General features: G+C 38.1%; 2 protein-coding genes across 2 annotated transcripts; one reads left to right on the forward strand and one right to left on the reverse strand.

Moving 5' to 3' along the window:
• Positions 1–634: 634 nt before the first annotated feature.
• nog3 (noggin 3) lies at positions 635–2,385 on the forward strand. Its single transcript, XM_077502518.1, has one exon. The coding sequence runs from the start codon at positions 1,293–1,295 to the stop codon at positions 1,974–1,976; it is 684 nt and encodes a 227-aa protein (XP_077358644.1). The 5' UTR covers positions 635–1,292; the 3' UTR covers positions 1,977–2,385.
• Positions 2,386–8,543: 6,158 nt separating this feature from the next.
• Positions 8,544–14,589, reverse strand: LOC144004945 (chromobox protein homolog 2-like). Its single transcript, XM_077502682.1, has 6 exons — positions 14,429–14,589; positions 14,284–14,327; positions 12,706–12,771; positions 12,564–12,633; positions 10,906–11,285; positions 8,544–9,572 (listed from the first exon to the last, which is right to left on the reverse strand). The coding sequence occupies exons 1-6, from the start codon at positions 14,492–14,494 to the stop codon at positions 8,756–8,758; spliced, it is 1,443 nt and encodes a 480-aa protein (XP_077358808.1). The 5' UTR covers positions 14,495–14,589; the 3' UTR covers positions 8,544–8,755.
• Between the last annotated feature and the right edge of the window lie 916 nt (positions 14,590–15,505).

Consider the following 15,505-nt stretch of genomic DNA (forward strand, 5'->3'; position numbering starts at 1 on the left):
ACAGAAGTGAAAACCAGGAAAAAAAAAAACTTTATTGTTGACCAATTCAGGTTAAAAGATCAAAATAAACTTCTGATGCTAGCAGGACACATCCATCCGTATTTTATGAAATGTTCTTAACTTTTGAAATTTTTCTTAACCTTTGTGGAAAAGTTCAATGTAGGTCAAGTTGAGATGAAAAGGTGTCTCTCACCTTTTCTACTTCTCCTCTTGCACAACATTTGAATATTGCCCAGCGAGTGATTGTTGTATGCACGTTCCACTTTTCAAGCGTTTCCATTCTTTGTCAATGACGCTTGTCCTCATTTGCATTTGTGTGTGCGTATCCACACACGTGACACTTTGAAGCCTTGTGGCCCAAATGTAGCGTCCAAACTATCGCCGTTGAAGCTTCACGCAAACATCTTGTTTTCTTCTTTTTTTTTTTTTTCTCCACTATCTCGTATGCCGAGGCACATGGTAATGAATTGAAAGCGTATCCACAAAGGTTTGTTTTTTTTGTTTGTCGTTTGTAAATTTGCCGCCAGAGCCCCCCCCCCCCCCCCCCCCCCCCCCCCACCCCCGGGTCAAGGAGGAAGTTTGTCTTATCTGAGCATCGCCTCGCCAACCTCGGACAGATTTTCACAATCTGCCGGCCGGCGCCGCTCGCCTAACGAGCGAAACACTTTTTTGCATCCACGCACGCCAGCGGAGAAGGAGGAATGTCGCCGTTACCTCCGCCAAGGAAGTTTTTGTTTTCCTCTCGTGAGTCCAAACGCAAAAACATCACATTTGGGTGCACAAGCAAAAACTGGTGTCGACGGCTACCTGTGAAACTTTTTACCCTTTTACTTAAGTAAATGATCAGCCTGGAAGAGTACATCTGATTTTTTTTTTATTTATATCATTTTAGTACAAATTAAAAAATATATAGAATAAAATGTACGTAAAATTTTGATCAAAATGACCGAGTATAGGCCCAATAACAAGACTTCACCCATCCCTACTAAATAGTTTGACATTTTAGAAGTGTTTTTCTCTGTGTGTGTTTGTGTTGTTGCATTTGTGAATGTGTTGGTCATTGTGTGTGTATGCGTGTGTGTCGTCCCATTCAAATGTCTGTGTGAGTTTTGCGTACGCGCGTCCCGGTTGGTGATGACGTCACCTCCCACTGCTGGCGACTTTTATTCGGGCGCACGAGGAGCCGCCACCAGAATCGGAATCGGAACGTCGCCGAGACATGCCGAGCGAGCAACCGGTCACGTGACTTTGAGAGGTCGAGACAAGTTGTGTCCAAAAAGTTCGGCGATGTGATGGCGTTTCCGGCGCATCTTCGGCTTCTTCCCTCACTGCTGCTCTTCACCTGCCTCGCGTCTCGGTCCTCGTGCCAGCACTATCTGCTGCTGCGGCCGCTTCCGAGCGACCACCTGCCGGTGGTGGAGCTCAAGGAGGACCCGGACCCTCTGCTGGACCCGCGCCACGCGGACCTGAACGAGACGGAGCTGCGAAGCGCGCTGGGCGGACATTTTGACGCCGACTTTATGTCGGTGCAGCCGCCGCCGGACCGGGACGACGACGACGACGACGAGTGGGCGGAGTCGGAGTCGGACCCGCTCGCCGAGGCAATCCTCCTGGCTTTGGACTCGGAAGTGCGGCAGAACCGGGGCAAGAAGCCGAAGGCGAGCCGGAGGCTGCGCCGGCGTCTGGAGACTTGGCTGCGGTCGTACGCGGCGTGTCCGGTGGCGCATGCGTGGAGCGACCTGGGCGTCCGCTTCTGGCCGCGCTACGTCAAGGCGGGCCGCTGCTCTGACGAGCGCTCGTGCTCGCTGCCCGCGGGCATGCGCTGCGCGCCCGCCAAGGCCAGGCGTCTGACGCTGCTCCGCTGGCGCTGCAGCGTGCAACGGATGAAAAAAGCGGCCCTCGGGTGCGCCTGGATTCCGGTTCAATACCCGGTGGTGTCCGAGTGCAAGTGCAAGTGCGCGTGCGAGGACAGCTGACGGCCCATTTGACTGACTGATCGATTGACGTCTCAACGCGCGCCACCAGACAAAAACGGAACAATGAGTGTCTTGACATCAGAGTTTGAAGTTGGCCCGTGACGTCACTCAAAACACTTGTGCTCTTCTTTTTTTTTTATTTCCTGACATTTTGTACGAATGGCAACAAGTTCATTATGACGTTTGCCCTCTAGTGGACGAGCGAGGGATTGTTCTGCCTGTCACTTTTCGTCATCAGCATAGACATGATGAACATTTATCATTTAAAAAGTCGCTTTTGTACCCACTGAAGTGAAGGTAGATAATTGGAAATTACTCTATTGCATCAGTCTTCTATTCTTTGTTTTTTTTCTTATGTTGACAAGTGATTGATTGACAGCTGGCAATAAAACAGGATGTGGATCTTTTATTTGAAAGGCTGCTCACTTATCTTCATAATTTATTGATTATTATTTACTATTATATTACATTTACATGTTATATACTTTTTTATTTACATTTTATATTGATATAATATACTTCCATCTGAGATGCTCGGCAAGTGAGCAGTGTCCTCTAGTAGCCAACATATTAAGTCCAGGCAGGATCATAAATCAACTCGAAGTTACGTCACATTCGTTACATTATGTATTTTTTTTATATATATATCTGTTCCAAACTGTTGCCTTCTAGCTGCAGCCACTTGCTATCGAGTGAAAGCGGGCTCAGCTTGCGAACATCACGTGATCAAACAGTTGAGTCATGACGTTTTTTTTTTGTTTTGTTTTTTTGTGAGCCGTGACGGTCGCTATCTGGGGCCTTCGACGCTGTGATGTGACGTCATTTTCAGTCGACAGCCAGTGGCAAAATGGCCGCCGCCTGAGATGGATCAAAAACGGTTGGATATTTATTTTTTGCTGAATTCATATTCCACAAGCGCAATGCCGTGTTTAGTCTAGTGTGGTCACATAGAACATATTGTCAAGTTTTTTTTCTGACTTGACCTCCACTTTGAGTATTTTTTAGTGTTTTTTTTTTTTTTTTTAAGATTGGTAAAAATAGAAGTAGCCTAAGCAACTGATCCAACACCTGCGGAATAAAATAAAAGTCCCATTCCCTTTTTTTTTTTTTTTTAATGATGAATTAGCCTACAATAACAATTGGAAACATATAACCTCTATGTGTTTTTATTTTAAATTCCACAACTTTTTGGATGCCACAACTTTGTGTTTTGGCGGAGGAAAAATATTCAGAAAGCAGCAATCTTTTTAAACACATTTCGTCCCACGAAAGTACGCTATTGCTAATATCATTCAAGTTACGTAATACTCTTCTTCTCCTGTCTTGGTTTACGTGCACTTCTTCCAGTAGAGCTCAGTGCTGCACGTCATATTGTTGTGGCACAATTTGGCACTACACTTGAGTGAGCGCATACAATGGGCTCTTTGCACAGCTCGACTACTTCCTGAACTGAATACCACATTTTTGTTTCCTGTCTTTTATGAGTGGACAAACTGATTAATCCAGGTGTGTCTGGCCAATGTTGTTGTAGTTATTGAGATCAGGCACACCTGGATTAATCAGCTTGTCCACTCATGAAAGACAGGAAATGAAGGAGTGTTGTTGAGTTCAGGAAGTAGTGGATTTGTGCAAAGAGCCCATTTTGGAGAAAAATTGCAGCTTTGCGTTGGTTGAAAAGTGAGCAGTGATAAAGCGGTTGGAACACAAACATGTTTGGTGAGTTTGTGTGTTTAAGTGAGTTTCTGTATGTTGGTCTCTATGTGTGCGTGGGCAGGCGGGCGGTGGAGTCTCCTTGTTGTCACAAAGACGAGCAGACTCATCAATCTGCTGTTATGCTAACATTGGTAAGTGGTCAAAACACACCTGCTGCCAACACCCACGCGCACACGCACACACCAGGGTTATTATAGTTTGGGAATTTTTCATTTGAATAAGTTTTGATTTTGTTTCGGTTTTGTTTGTTTTTTTAAGTTTGTTTAAATGATCGTTTTCTGGGTTCTGATAGTTTTTATGAGCTAGTTATTTAATAAATGCTTAGTTTTATTTTTGTTTTATTTTTGTATTTTATTTTATTTATTTAATTTCTTTCCTTATTTAATTTTCTTTTAATGTGCATTACTTGTGCGCAATATTAAAAAATAAATAAATAAATAAAATAAAATAAAAAAAGCATGGGAGCGATGTCATCTGAAGGTGCTTTTCTATTGGCCGCTGCTAGATGGCGTCACTTCTTTGTGACACCCTTTCAAACGTCCTTATTCCGGTTCATATCAAAATAAGTCGAGTCGACTTCAAATCACATTTAAAATCATCCCTAAAGTCTCATGCATTCAATTAATGACCAAAGACTAAAACGAAGCACATTTTTTTGCTATCATTAGTTAGTTTTAGTTAGTTTTGTAAACATAAAATGTAGTTTTAGTTAGTTTTTCGTTTTTTAAAAAGCATTTTGCTTTTTATTTCATTAACCAAGAAGATGCCACAAGGTGGCGCCAAAGCACTACTTGTCTATCAGACGGGGTGTTTTGACGCCATCTTGTGGCATCTTCGAAAGCGCGCACACAAAAACAAAAGAGAATAAGGCGAGTTTTGAAATACAGTGTTCCCTCGTTTTCCGCTGGGGTTAGGTTCCAAAAAATACCCGCAATAAATGAAATCCGCGAAGTAGTTAGCTTTATGTTTTACAACTCTTATAAATGTTTTAAGGCTCTAAAATCCCCGACCGCACAATTTATACACATTTTTTTCATTGAGGCATTTACATGTTCTCACATTTCTCTCTTGTTCAAACATTGACAATGTTCAAACCTTCATAAATCTTATAAAATGGGTATATTACTGTAAAAAAATATGCAAAATTGCACTTAAAAAAAAATCTGTGATACAGCGAGACCGCGAAAAGTGAACCGCGTTATAGCGAGGGAAGACTGTAACGCAAGATAGGCTCCCCAAAAATTTGTGAATTTGCTGGTAGTGGTAGTGAGGCGAATTCCATCTCTGCAGCAGCAACAGCTCGTATACCATAAATCACGCACACGCAGCTGTCCTGAAATCATATTTTAAAGTTACAAAATGAATTTTGTTGACAAAATGCTCATGACTGTGACCTGATTTGTTTAGCTGCAGAAGATTATTGAAAATTGTATTTACATGTCATTTAATCTCATTTAGACTTTTGAGGCTAATTGAAGTTTTTTTTATTATTATTATCATACCCTTGTAAGAATTTGTAAAATTTGAATTGAATGCACTTTTTTTTTCTCTTTAAAAAAAAAAAAAAAAAAAGTCAAGTTAGCTCACGTGGTAAGTTCTTGAGCAGGTGCATTGAATTGAATGCGCTTTTAACAGTTTGCTGGGTTGCTTTGTCCACCATGCATCAAAAGTTAATTTAGTTAATTATTTTTAGACTTATTTTGTTAATTTTAAACATGATAAATATATATTTAAAAATATATTTATTTTCAAATGATGCAATTAGTGTTAATCGCTGATGCAATCAGTTTGTTTCTGGCCTCTCCACGTAGGCAACAAAAGTGATGAAATAGTGCAAATATTCAATCACTTTCTTATTTCATTTCATTTACTTTGGATATTTAATGCTAATTAAGAACTCTTTTTTTTTTTAAAATACAGTAAATTATGCCTTTTCACATCAATTTGATTCTGCCCACCATACATAAAAAGGGAAGAAATAATTGACTTGAATATCTCATTTGAATATTCATAAATATGAAAAAAAAAAATGAAGTTAATTGTATTAACTGCTAGATTCATTACAAATATTGGACTGCTTTATATGCCATCAGTTTGATTCTGGCAATAAAATCACATAAATGAATTTTCCAATTAATAAATAATTTCGATCTTTTTTTGTGCTTGCGAATGAAATTTTTGCAGCTCGATGGCGCCACCATCAAGATTTTGAAATGTTGAAAAATGAGGCAGACAGTTGAGGTGAATAGAAAGATATTTACAGTATAAATTAAATGATCAATCGTGTGTGTGAGAAATACTGCTGAGGAGGAGACAATTAAATAATAATATTCATATAGCACCTTTGGTCCAAACACGCAAACAACACAAAACAATCAAATTGGCGGCAGTTTTGTTTTCGTAACGTTTTGTGGACCGGAACCTGAGGCACTGACGACTTCCTGTTTCCTGTTTGATCAACTTGAACGGGAAACCAAAAAAAAAAGTCCACGTTTGGCGTTAACAGTCGCCATTTCCTTATTGGCCCGTTTCACGCTGCCAGTGCGGCTTTGCGCATTGAGATTGACGTGTGGCAAAATTTTGCTTTCAACGCAAAATTGAGTTTGTAACTAGAAACTGCCACACCCCATGGCTACCTTAACTACTGAGTAAAAAAAATGCTGGTGGTCTTCGCCCAGCCGCTGCAGCTTCACACCTTTAGATAATTACGTGTGGCCACATTTGCTTTCAACGTTTTCCGCACACGCTGACAATGTTGCACTTTTGTTCCCACTGTGTTGAAAAGTTGGAAAATTTTACAGGTTCACGCCCCCCAATTCCACATCGCAACCTTTCACGCACAACGGTGCACTGGGAATGTAATTTTTTTTTATGCTGGCGGCATGAAACGTATGGAGGACCAAAACTGCCCAAACGAAAAATAAAGAAATGAATTAGTAAATGTGAAAAGAAAAATGCATATAAAAAATATAATTAACAAAAAAATGAAATTGAAAACAACGAAATATATCTATATCACTAAATAAAGTAAAAAAAAATCGACGTAAATCTTTTTTGTTTTTAAATTAAATACAAAAAATAAATGGAAATAAAAACAACAAAATATAGCTATATCACTAAATAAATAAAAGCAAAAACTAAATCGATATAAAAATATAATTAAAAAAATAAATAAAAAATGAATGTAAATAAAAACAAAATATATCTCACTAAATGAATAAACAAAAGTAAAAATAAAAATGGCTTTAAAAAATGTTAAAAATTAAATTAAAAAAATAAATGGAAATAAAAACAACACAATATACCTGTATCAGTAAATAAAAGTACAAATAAGTACGAAAATAAAAAGTGAGATTCAAAAAGTAAAAATAAATGTTGGAATAAATGCAAAATTAAATATATACATATAATTAAATATCAATAAAAAAAAAAAAAAAAAATGCTCCGCTCTCACATTTATTTATTGCAACCCAAGACACGATTAGGACCGCCCACTCATTTGAATAGCAATTCGACCTGCATGAAATAAGTTTTTATTTATTGATTGATATTTAATTCTATGTATATATATTTATATTTATTTCGACATGTATTTTCATATTTTTATTTTTTGAATCTTGTTTTTTATTTTTGTATTTATTTTGACTTTTATTTATTTATTTATTTTTATATATATATATATATATATATATATATATATATATATATATATATATATATATATTAGGGGTGTGAATTGCCTAGTACCTGACGATTCGATTCGTATCACGATTCACAGGTCACGATTCGATTCGATACCGATTAATCCCGATACGAATTTATAAGTCGATTGTTGCGATTTTTTTTCATTCAAATTTAAAAAATACTAATCAGTAAGCTTGTAGAGTGTAAGATTTATATGAAAATGTATTATTTATTTATCTCAAATTTCAGTCTTATAGAGGTTGTAATCTGTTTCATGTTTGAACAGCATTAAAATAAAAATATTAAGGCTTAATGTTCCGTTCATATAACATTCTTCCATGCTCAAGGTGTGAATCCTAACCCGAAGTCAGACGTTTTGTTGAATATTCTTCCATTAAAAATGGAAGTTTAAAAATCGATTCACACACACAAAAACAAAAACAAAAAAAAAGGCAATGATGATAAGACGTTGAATCGGTAAGACTACCAAATGAGCAATTCTGAGCTCTTAAAAAAAAAAAATAATAATAAAATAAAAATCGTTTTTTTTTTATTGAATCGATTCAAGAATCGCGCGATGTAGTATCGCGATATATCGCCGAATCGATTTTTTTAACACCCCTAATATATATATATATATATATATATATATATATATATATATATATTTTTTTTTTAGGGGTGTGAGTTGCCTAGTGTCTGATGATTCGATTCGATACCGATTAATCCCGATACGAATTTATAAGTCGATTGTTGTGATTTTTTTTTTTAATTCAAATTTAGAAAATACTAATCAGTAAGCTTGTATAGTCTAAGATTTGTATGAAAATGTATTATTTATTTATCTGAAACTTCAGTCTTATACAGGTTGTAATCTGTTTCATGTTTGAACAGCATTGAAATAAAATATTAAGGCTTAATGGTCCATTAAAATTACATCTTCTATGCTTAAGGTGTGAACCCTAACCCGAAGTCAGACGTTTTGTTGAATATTTTTCCATTAAAATTGGAAGTTTAAAAATCGATTCAGCCGCTTATTGAATCGATTCGAGAATTGCGTGATGTAGTATCGCGATATATTGCCGAATCGATTTTTTTTTAACACCCCATATATATATATATATATATATATATATATATATATATATATATATATATATGTGTGTTTTGTTTTTAATTTCCATTTATTTGTTTATTTAATTTTTGAATTATACTTTTTATACCTGTTTTTTTTTCTTTTCACTTTGAATCATTTACTTAGTAATTCATTTCTTTAAAATTTTGTCTGTTTTGGTCCTCCATCGAAACAAGCCAACAAAGTTGGCGCTGTGGTCACAGTTTAACCCCTCCCACGCTGACGGTGCCACTCGCCAGCTAGCTAGCTAGCGGTTGCGCGGGTTGAAGAAGCCGACACTGGTGGGCGACTCCTTGACGGTGACGGTGATGAAGTTGGCGGTGACATCGGTGACAAACACGTGTTCCAGGAGGGCCCGCGCGGGCCGCCAGTCCGTCTCGGCGTCCGACTCTGTGGCGGCGTCGCCCAGGCTGGGCCGGCCGTCGGCGGGGAACGAGGCGGCGGCGGCCGCATTGTTGGCGTCCCGCTCCCATTCGTCGCTGCTGTCGTCCGAGTCGCCGGTGCTGAGCTCGCTGCGGTTGGACTTGGCGGGAAGGCTCCTTTCCGTCCCGCCCTTGTCGCCGGCGCCCCCCGCAGGTTCTCGGATGACCACCAGGCTGCCGCTGCGCGAGCTGGAGCGCACGGCGGCGCCGCTGTTGCCGCGGTGGCCGGCGGGTGGCGCCTTGCCGGCGTTGTGCAGGTTGAGCACGCGCAGGGCCGGCGTCTGATTGGTGGACGGCGGCGGCGCCTTGGCAAGCGCTCGCTTATGTTGGAGCGGTGCCGCCGTCGCCTGGCCGCCCCCCAAGACGGTTCTCGCGGCGGGCGGCGTCCCCCTGAGGGCGCCGGAACCCGCCGCCGAGCGCTTGATGTCGCCGTGCGACGTCTTCCTCTGCGGCGAGCCAAGGGACGGCGTGGAGGCGGGCGCAGGGCGGTTCCAGACGCAGCCCGCCCCTTTGGACAGCTGCGAGAACGGCGAGCCGTGCGCGGCGGCGTGGTGGTGGTGGTCTCTGCCGGTCCGGCTGAGTCCCGTGTAGGTGAAGCTCGCCGGCTGCAACGGCTTCTTCATTCCCGGCCGAGGCTCCCCCCTGCCAAGACACCACACAAACTTGGGAAATGGACGGATATAAATCAATTGATTGTTGATTGTTCATTTCTGAATATGGACGCCGCTAAATCAAGTCAACATGAAACATTTTCTTGACAATATGTTACATGTGACCTCACTGGTTTAAACATGACATTCTAATCAATATTACATTTGTGAAATATGAGTTATGCAGCCGTTTTTGTCCATCTCTGGGGGCGGCCATTTTGCCACTTGCTGTCGAATGAAGACATCACAGTTGCGACCAATCACAGCTCACCTGTTTTCTGAAGCCAAGCTGTGATTGGTTGTTAGCCGAGCAACTGTGATGTCATCTTCAGTCGACAGCAAGCGGCAAAATGGCCGCCCCCAGAGATGGACAAAAAGGGCTGGATTTTGATGCTTAAACTCATATTCCACTAACGCAATATTAAACCGATCAACATTTGTCGACGAGTGGGGCTGCATAGAATATATTGTCAAAAAATTTTTTTTATTAATATGCAGCCACTAGAATGGCTACATTGTTATTAAGCAATTACTTGGCGGGCCACTAAGGGGAGCACCTCATAAGAGTGGCGGGGAAATGGACGCAAGTCTTCAGGCGAAGAAGACTCATCAGATTAGTTTATTATTATATTATTGTTATTATTATTATTGTTTATATATATATATATATATATATATATATATTCATATTAGATTTACATTGTTTTTATTATATTATGAATTATATTATTTATTTATTTTTTATGATTATTTATTGATATTTATTTATTTTATTATGTTTTTATGTATTATTTATTATTATTAGTAGTAGTAGTAGTAGTGGTAGTAGTATTTCATGATTAGTTTTATTGTAGATTATTGTGGATTTATTACCTGAGCAATATATTGATAATCGTGGTATGGCCATATCGTGAGATAATCGTTATTGTGAGCAAAGGCTTTGATTAGTCACGTCATCCTCGAAAATGTTCGGTTTCATCATATCAGCCAATTGCCACATAGGGAGCCCATTGAAAAGTGTTACAATGCTGCCATCTGCAGGCCATAGTTAGCGGCTGTTTTTGATTTCACAAGCCCAATGACAAGGCAGCGCTGCACAACACGTTGCACTGCCCATTGAGAGAAACAAAAACGTCAATTAACGTTTATAGCAGCATTCATTAGGATTTTAGCATACGTCATGAAACGTTTTTGGCGGTTAAAGTGTTACGATATATCGTCCAATGAACAGCACTTTGTTTGTTTCCATTCAAACTCACGAGTGACATCATGCAGGGGTTCGTTTAATTTGCAAGGACGTAACGATAGGAAACCCGATTGCGTACTTTCCATACTTGCGCAGGAACCCGGGCAGCATGTGGTGGTGGTGATGACTCGGGGCCGATGGCAACGACGGCGATGGCGGCGGCGTCCGGCTTTTGGAGCGCCTCAAAGCGCCCGCGTCGACGTGAAGTGCTTTCCGCCCGCGCTTCTTGCGATTCGGCTCGGCTTTGGCGGGGAGGATCTGAGGCCTCCTTTGGGGGGCGGGGTGAGGCCTGGGGGGCGGGGCCGATGACATCACCGGCCCCGCCCCCGCCCCCTTGGCCTTCTTGCGCTCGCGGTCCGCCTCGTCGTCTTCCTCGGAGGACGACGCCACTGACGAAGACGCGCCGGAGAAGGATGACGAGGACGAGCGGCCGTCTTTGGCGGCGGGCAGGGCGAGAAGCTAACAAAAAACAAAAATAGCACAAAATCATATTGCCCGTTTTACACATTCTCACCCTCTTCAAATAATGCCTTCATTAATATTGTGAACAAAAACAATATTTGCATCTCCTCAGGACGGCGGACACTGCTCAAATCAAATTTACTCAATACTTGAAGTTGTCATAGTAGTAAAAATGAAATATAATTTTTAATATTTGGTTCAGTTTTTCTTTTTTTTCTAGAAAAAAAAGAAAAATGACTTCAGGAGGGTGACAATATAAATCTTGTCAGAATGTTAATCCAATTGTAATCAATCTTTTGGCATGTTCTATTGATAACTAATTATGAGCTAACAAAAAAATTAAAAATACATAAATGTAAAATGTATGATAAATTTCAGCAAAAACTAGTTTTAAAAATTAAAATGAATAAAAACATGACTTGTAGTGTAGCAATTACAATTAAATAAAGTTTACATACATGTATGTACAGTATCTATATTGACATAAAAAAGTACAATAAATTCATTAAAAAAAATTTTTTTTAAAGGACCCATAAAATAAAAAAAAATCATGAAGTTTAAATTCTTTAAAAAAAAGTATGATTTTAATTGCAAATATAGGTAAAAATGTAATTGTAAATAATAAATAAAATATAATAATAAATATAATATAATAAATACATAAATGTCAAATATATGATAAATTAAAAAAAACTAATTTTGAAAATAAAAATGAATAAAAACATTACTAGTTGTATAGCATTTATGATTAATTAAAGCTTACATACATATATGTACAGTATTTATATTTACATAATAAAAAAAGTACAATAAATTCATAAAAACTTTTTTTTTTTTAAAAAGGACCTGTAAAATATTTTTTTCTAAATCATGAAGTTTAAATTCTAACAAAAAGTACGATTTTAATTGTAAAAGTATTTATATTTAAATATTTAAAAAAAAACATATTTACAAAAAAGTATTTATATTTACATAAAGTATAATAAATTCCTTAAAAAATTAAAAAGGACAAAATAAAAAAAATAAAAAATCATGAAGTTTAAATTCTAACAAAAAGTACGATTTTAATTGCAAAATTAGGTAAAAACGTAATTGTAAATATATAAATAAAATAGAAGAAAATACACAAATAAAAAAATATTAGCAATAAAACATGTTTTTAAATAAACAATTTTAGAACTATCATCCTTGGCACATTGCAAATGACACAGACAAGTTTTTTTTATTATTATTTTTCCCTCTCAGTTTTGCGCTGAAAGCAAATTGAAATTATACCGGAAATTTTCGCGGTCGTCCTCTTGGCCTCTTTCCTTTCTTCTGGAACAAATCTTCTCGCTCTTGTTCCCTGAATTTGAAGAAGGAATGGAATCAACGTGTTGTCATTTTAAAATTGAAGTACAATCAATCACTCGCGAACCTTTTGTGAAAGGCTGCCAGTAACCTCGGGTCCAAAATATTCTCCTCCGGCTCCCAACTGTTGTGCCTAAAACAAAAACAGCAGTGGAGTGCCAGCCATCAAAAATGATTGGCTTATTAAACAATAACAACAATAGAAAATATGCATGTGAGGTGCAGATATCTTTTTTTTTTTTTTTGCCCACTTGTTGGCACCATCCTCACATTGTACACTGTCGTATTTGTAACTTTGAACATGTGTGGTTTCGCTGTGTTGTTTGTAATATTGTTTTTATCTATGTACATTGTGGGACGATATATCGATATCGCGATAAATTGTGATACTTTGTCTCACGATAGATTATTGATACGTGTACACCAAGTATCGTGATATTTGTAGTTAATATACGACCACTATAATGTTCATGACTTATTGAGCAATTACTTGGCGGGCCACTAGGGGGAGCGCCTCATAAGAGTGGTGGGAAAATGGACGCAAGTCTTCAGGCGAAGAAGACTCATGAGCTTAATTTTTTTTATAATAATCATTATTATTATTATTATTTATATTTCATATATATTATATATTATATTATTTATATATATTTTGTAATTATTTGTTGATATTAATCTATTTTATTTTTATTTACTATTATTATTATTATTATTATTATTATTATTATTATTTTATGATTAGTTTTAGCGTAGATTATTGTGGATTTATTACCTGAGCTTATACATTGATAATCGTGGTATCATATCGTGAGATAATCGTTATCGCGAGCCTTGTATTACATATCGTATTATTTCTTGAAGTAGCCAGAGGTTCCTAACCCTAATGTACATACGTGTAGCAAATGGACACTCAAGTTGACATATATGGGCTGATGTAGTGTATCATAACGTAATAATAAAGATAATAATGCATTTGCAATTGAAACGGTTCGATCCGATCTGCATTTTGCTGCCTTGTTCTCATGACTCGTATCAATAAAGTTAAATCTGATCGAAAGACGCTCCAGTGCATAACAAGCCTGTCATAGCAACAAAACACAATGTACAGGAAACACACAACAAAAACACGAATATAAGATGAAAATGTCACATTGGATGACATATTTGTTATTATCATTCATTCAAGAATGCTTATTGTCGTTTTAGTGCACCAGAAGAGGAACAATATGACGAGTAATGTAATGCAAAAATAAAAACCGCTCTCGGTCTGCATGCAAACAGAAGCTTCATGCATCTTTCTTTTTCTTCTTAAGTAATCGAATGACTTGTTGGCAAAAACAAGTAACAAAAAGATGACAAGCGAGCGAAAAAACGGCGGAAGCTTTTTTTTTTGTCTGCTGAGCTCGTCGAGACAAAAAAAAAAAAAAGAAGGCTGCACCTCGCGCAAGGTAAACCCCTCCTTTTGCACGATAGCTGAGAAAAGCAACAAAATGTGGCCGATGTTTTTTACTTTTTTTTTTTTTTTTATCCTTTTTTTGTCATATTTGTCTGCTGGCCGTTTTCTCGCCTTTGCTAGTTCGCATGCGTGTGTGAGTGGCTGGATTAGCCTCGGCGGCTAGCCGAGACATGCTAGCTAGCGACTTACTTGGACGACCACCCTCTCCACTTGACAAGATACTCGAACTTGCCCTGGAAAACAAAACAAAAAAAAGGTACACATGCGAGCTTAAACGAGGCTTCTGGGAGAACCGCCGGTCCCCTTCCCGAGCCGCCCGGAGGTGCTCGCTCACCTTTCTGGGCCGCTTGCTGAGGATGCATTCGGCATCGAATACCTGGCCCACTGTCACCCCCTCCATTGCTCGCCTTGCAGCAGCAGCAGGACGGCCGGGAGGGGAGCAGGCAGAATCGCCGACGCCTTTTTGGCCACGCGCGGCCACCGTAGGCGCTTGACGCTACTTGTCCGCTTCAGCGGGCATTTGGATAATCATTAATTTTCTACAGAAAAGATTTAAGTGTGAGGTCGATAACTGTTCCTTCTGCCAAAACGATGAAGAAACCTTGGATCATTTTTTTTTTTTCTTTGCCCCATTTCACAAAGATTTTGGACTGATATAAGAACTTGCTTGTCAATAATGACGTTCCACAAATTTTTATTTTCTTTATGGATAAAGTGAACTTTTCTGATTCGGCTTTAATTAATATTATTTTGTTCATGGGCAAATATATTCATTGTGCTAGGTGGAAAAACTGTAAACCCTCGTTTCAAGGATTTATTGTAGATTTGAAGTTGGTTTTTTTTGTATGCCTAAGTGGGAAAGTAACAAATATGCAAGGAAAATATGAAGTAGTATACGACGAATACATAATAGCATGGGAAACACAAATTAAGGTACTTATGTGAGGGACTCAGTGTTTGCACTTATTTTATGACTCTCAGAATTTTTGGACGGGGGAACAAAGTGTTGCATGCTGGTGCCCGGTAAATAGTAAACCCGATAATGCTGCCCCAGTTATAATACAATTATTGAAAACAGAGAAATGTTGACATTGAGGAATTATAATAGGCACAGTGTAATAGACTGAGTTTGAAAACTACATGCATTAAACACGTACATTATAATGCGAAATAAAGTCGTATGTGAGCAATACAAATTGAGAGGTATGTATAATAATTAACAGTTTAACTTATGTATATATAATATCGCCTAATATTTCAGTCCAGTGGTGTCAACAGTCTTCTTTATGAATTGATGCATCCTAAAAAAATATATATATATATATATATATATATATATATATATATATATATATATATATATATATATATATATATATATATATATATATATGTTCATTATGCTTTCTAT

Source organism: Festucalex cinctus, chromosome 17 (genome assembly GCF_051991245.1).
Source record: "Festucalex cinctus isolate MCC-2025b chromosome 17, RoL_Fcin_1.0, whole genome shotgun sequence".
Lineage (NCBI taxonomy): Eukaryota > Metazoa > Chordata > Actinopteri > Syngnathiformes > Syngnathidae > Festucalex > Festucalex cinctus.

Bases quoted from the DNA above. Each gene is read 5' to 3' on its own strand.
- nog3 (XM_077502518.1), top strand. From the start codon at position 1,293: ATGGCGTTTCCGGCGCATCTTCGGCTTCTTCCCTCACTGCTGCTCTTC.
- LOC144004945 (XM_077502682.1), bottom strand. From the start codon at position 14,494: ATGGAGGGGGTGACAGTGGGCCAGGTATTCGATGCCGAATGCATCCTC. The intron at 14,328-14,428 runs GTGAGCGAGCAC...TTTGTTTTCCAG, and splicing joins TCAGCAAGCGGCCCAGAAAG to GGCAAGTTCGAGTATCTTGT. The intron at 12,634-12,705 runs GTTCGCGAGTGA...CTTCAAATTCAG, and splicing joins CTGGCAGCCTTTCACAAAAG to GGAACAAGAGCGAGAAGATT.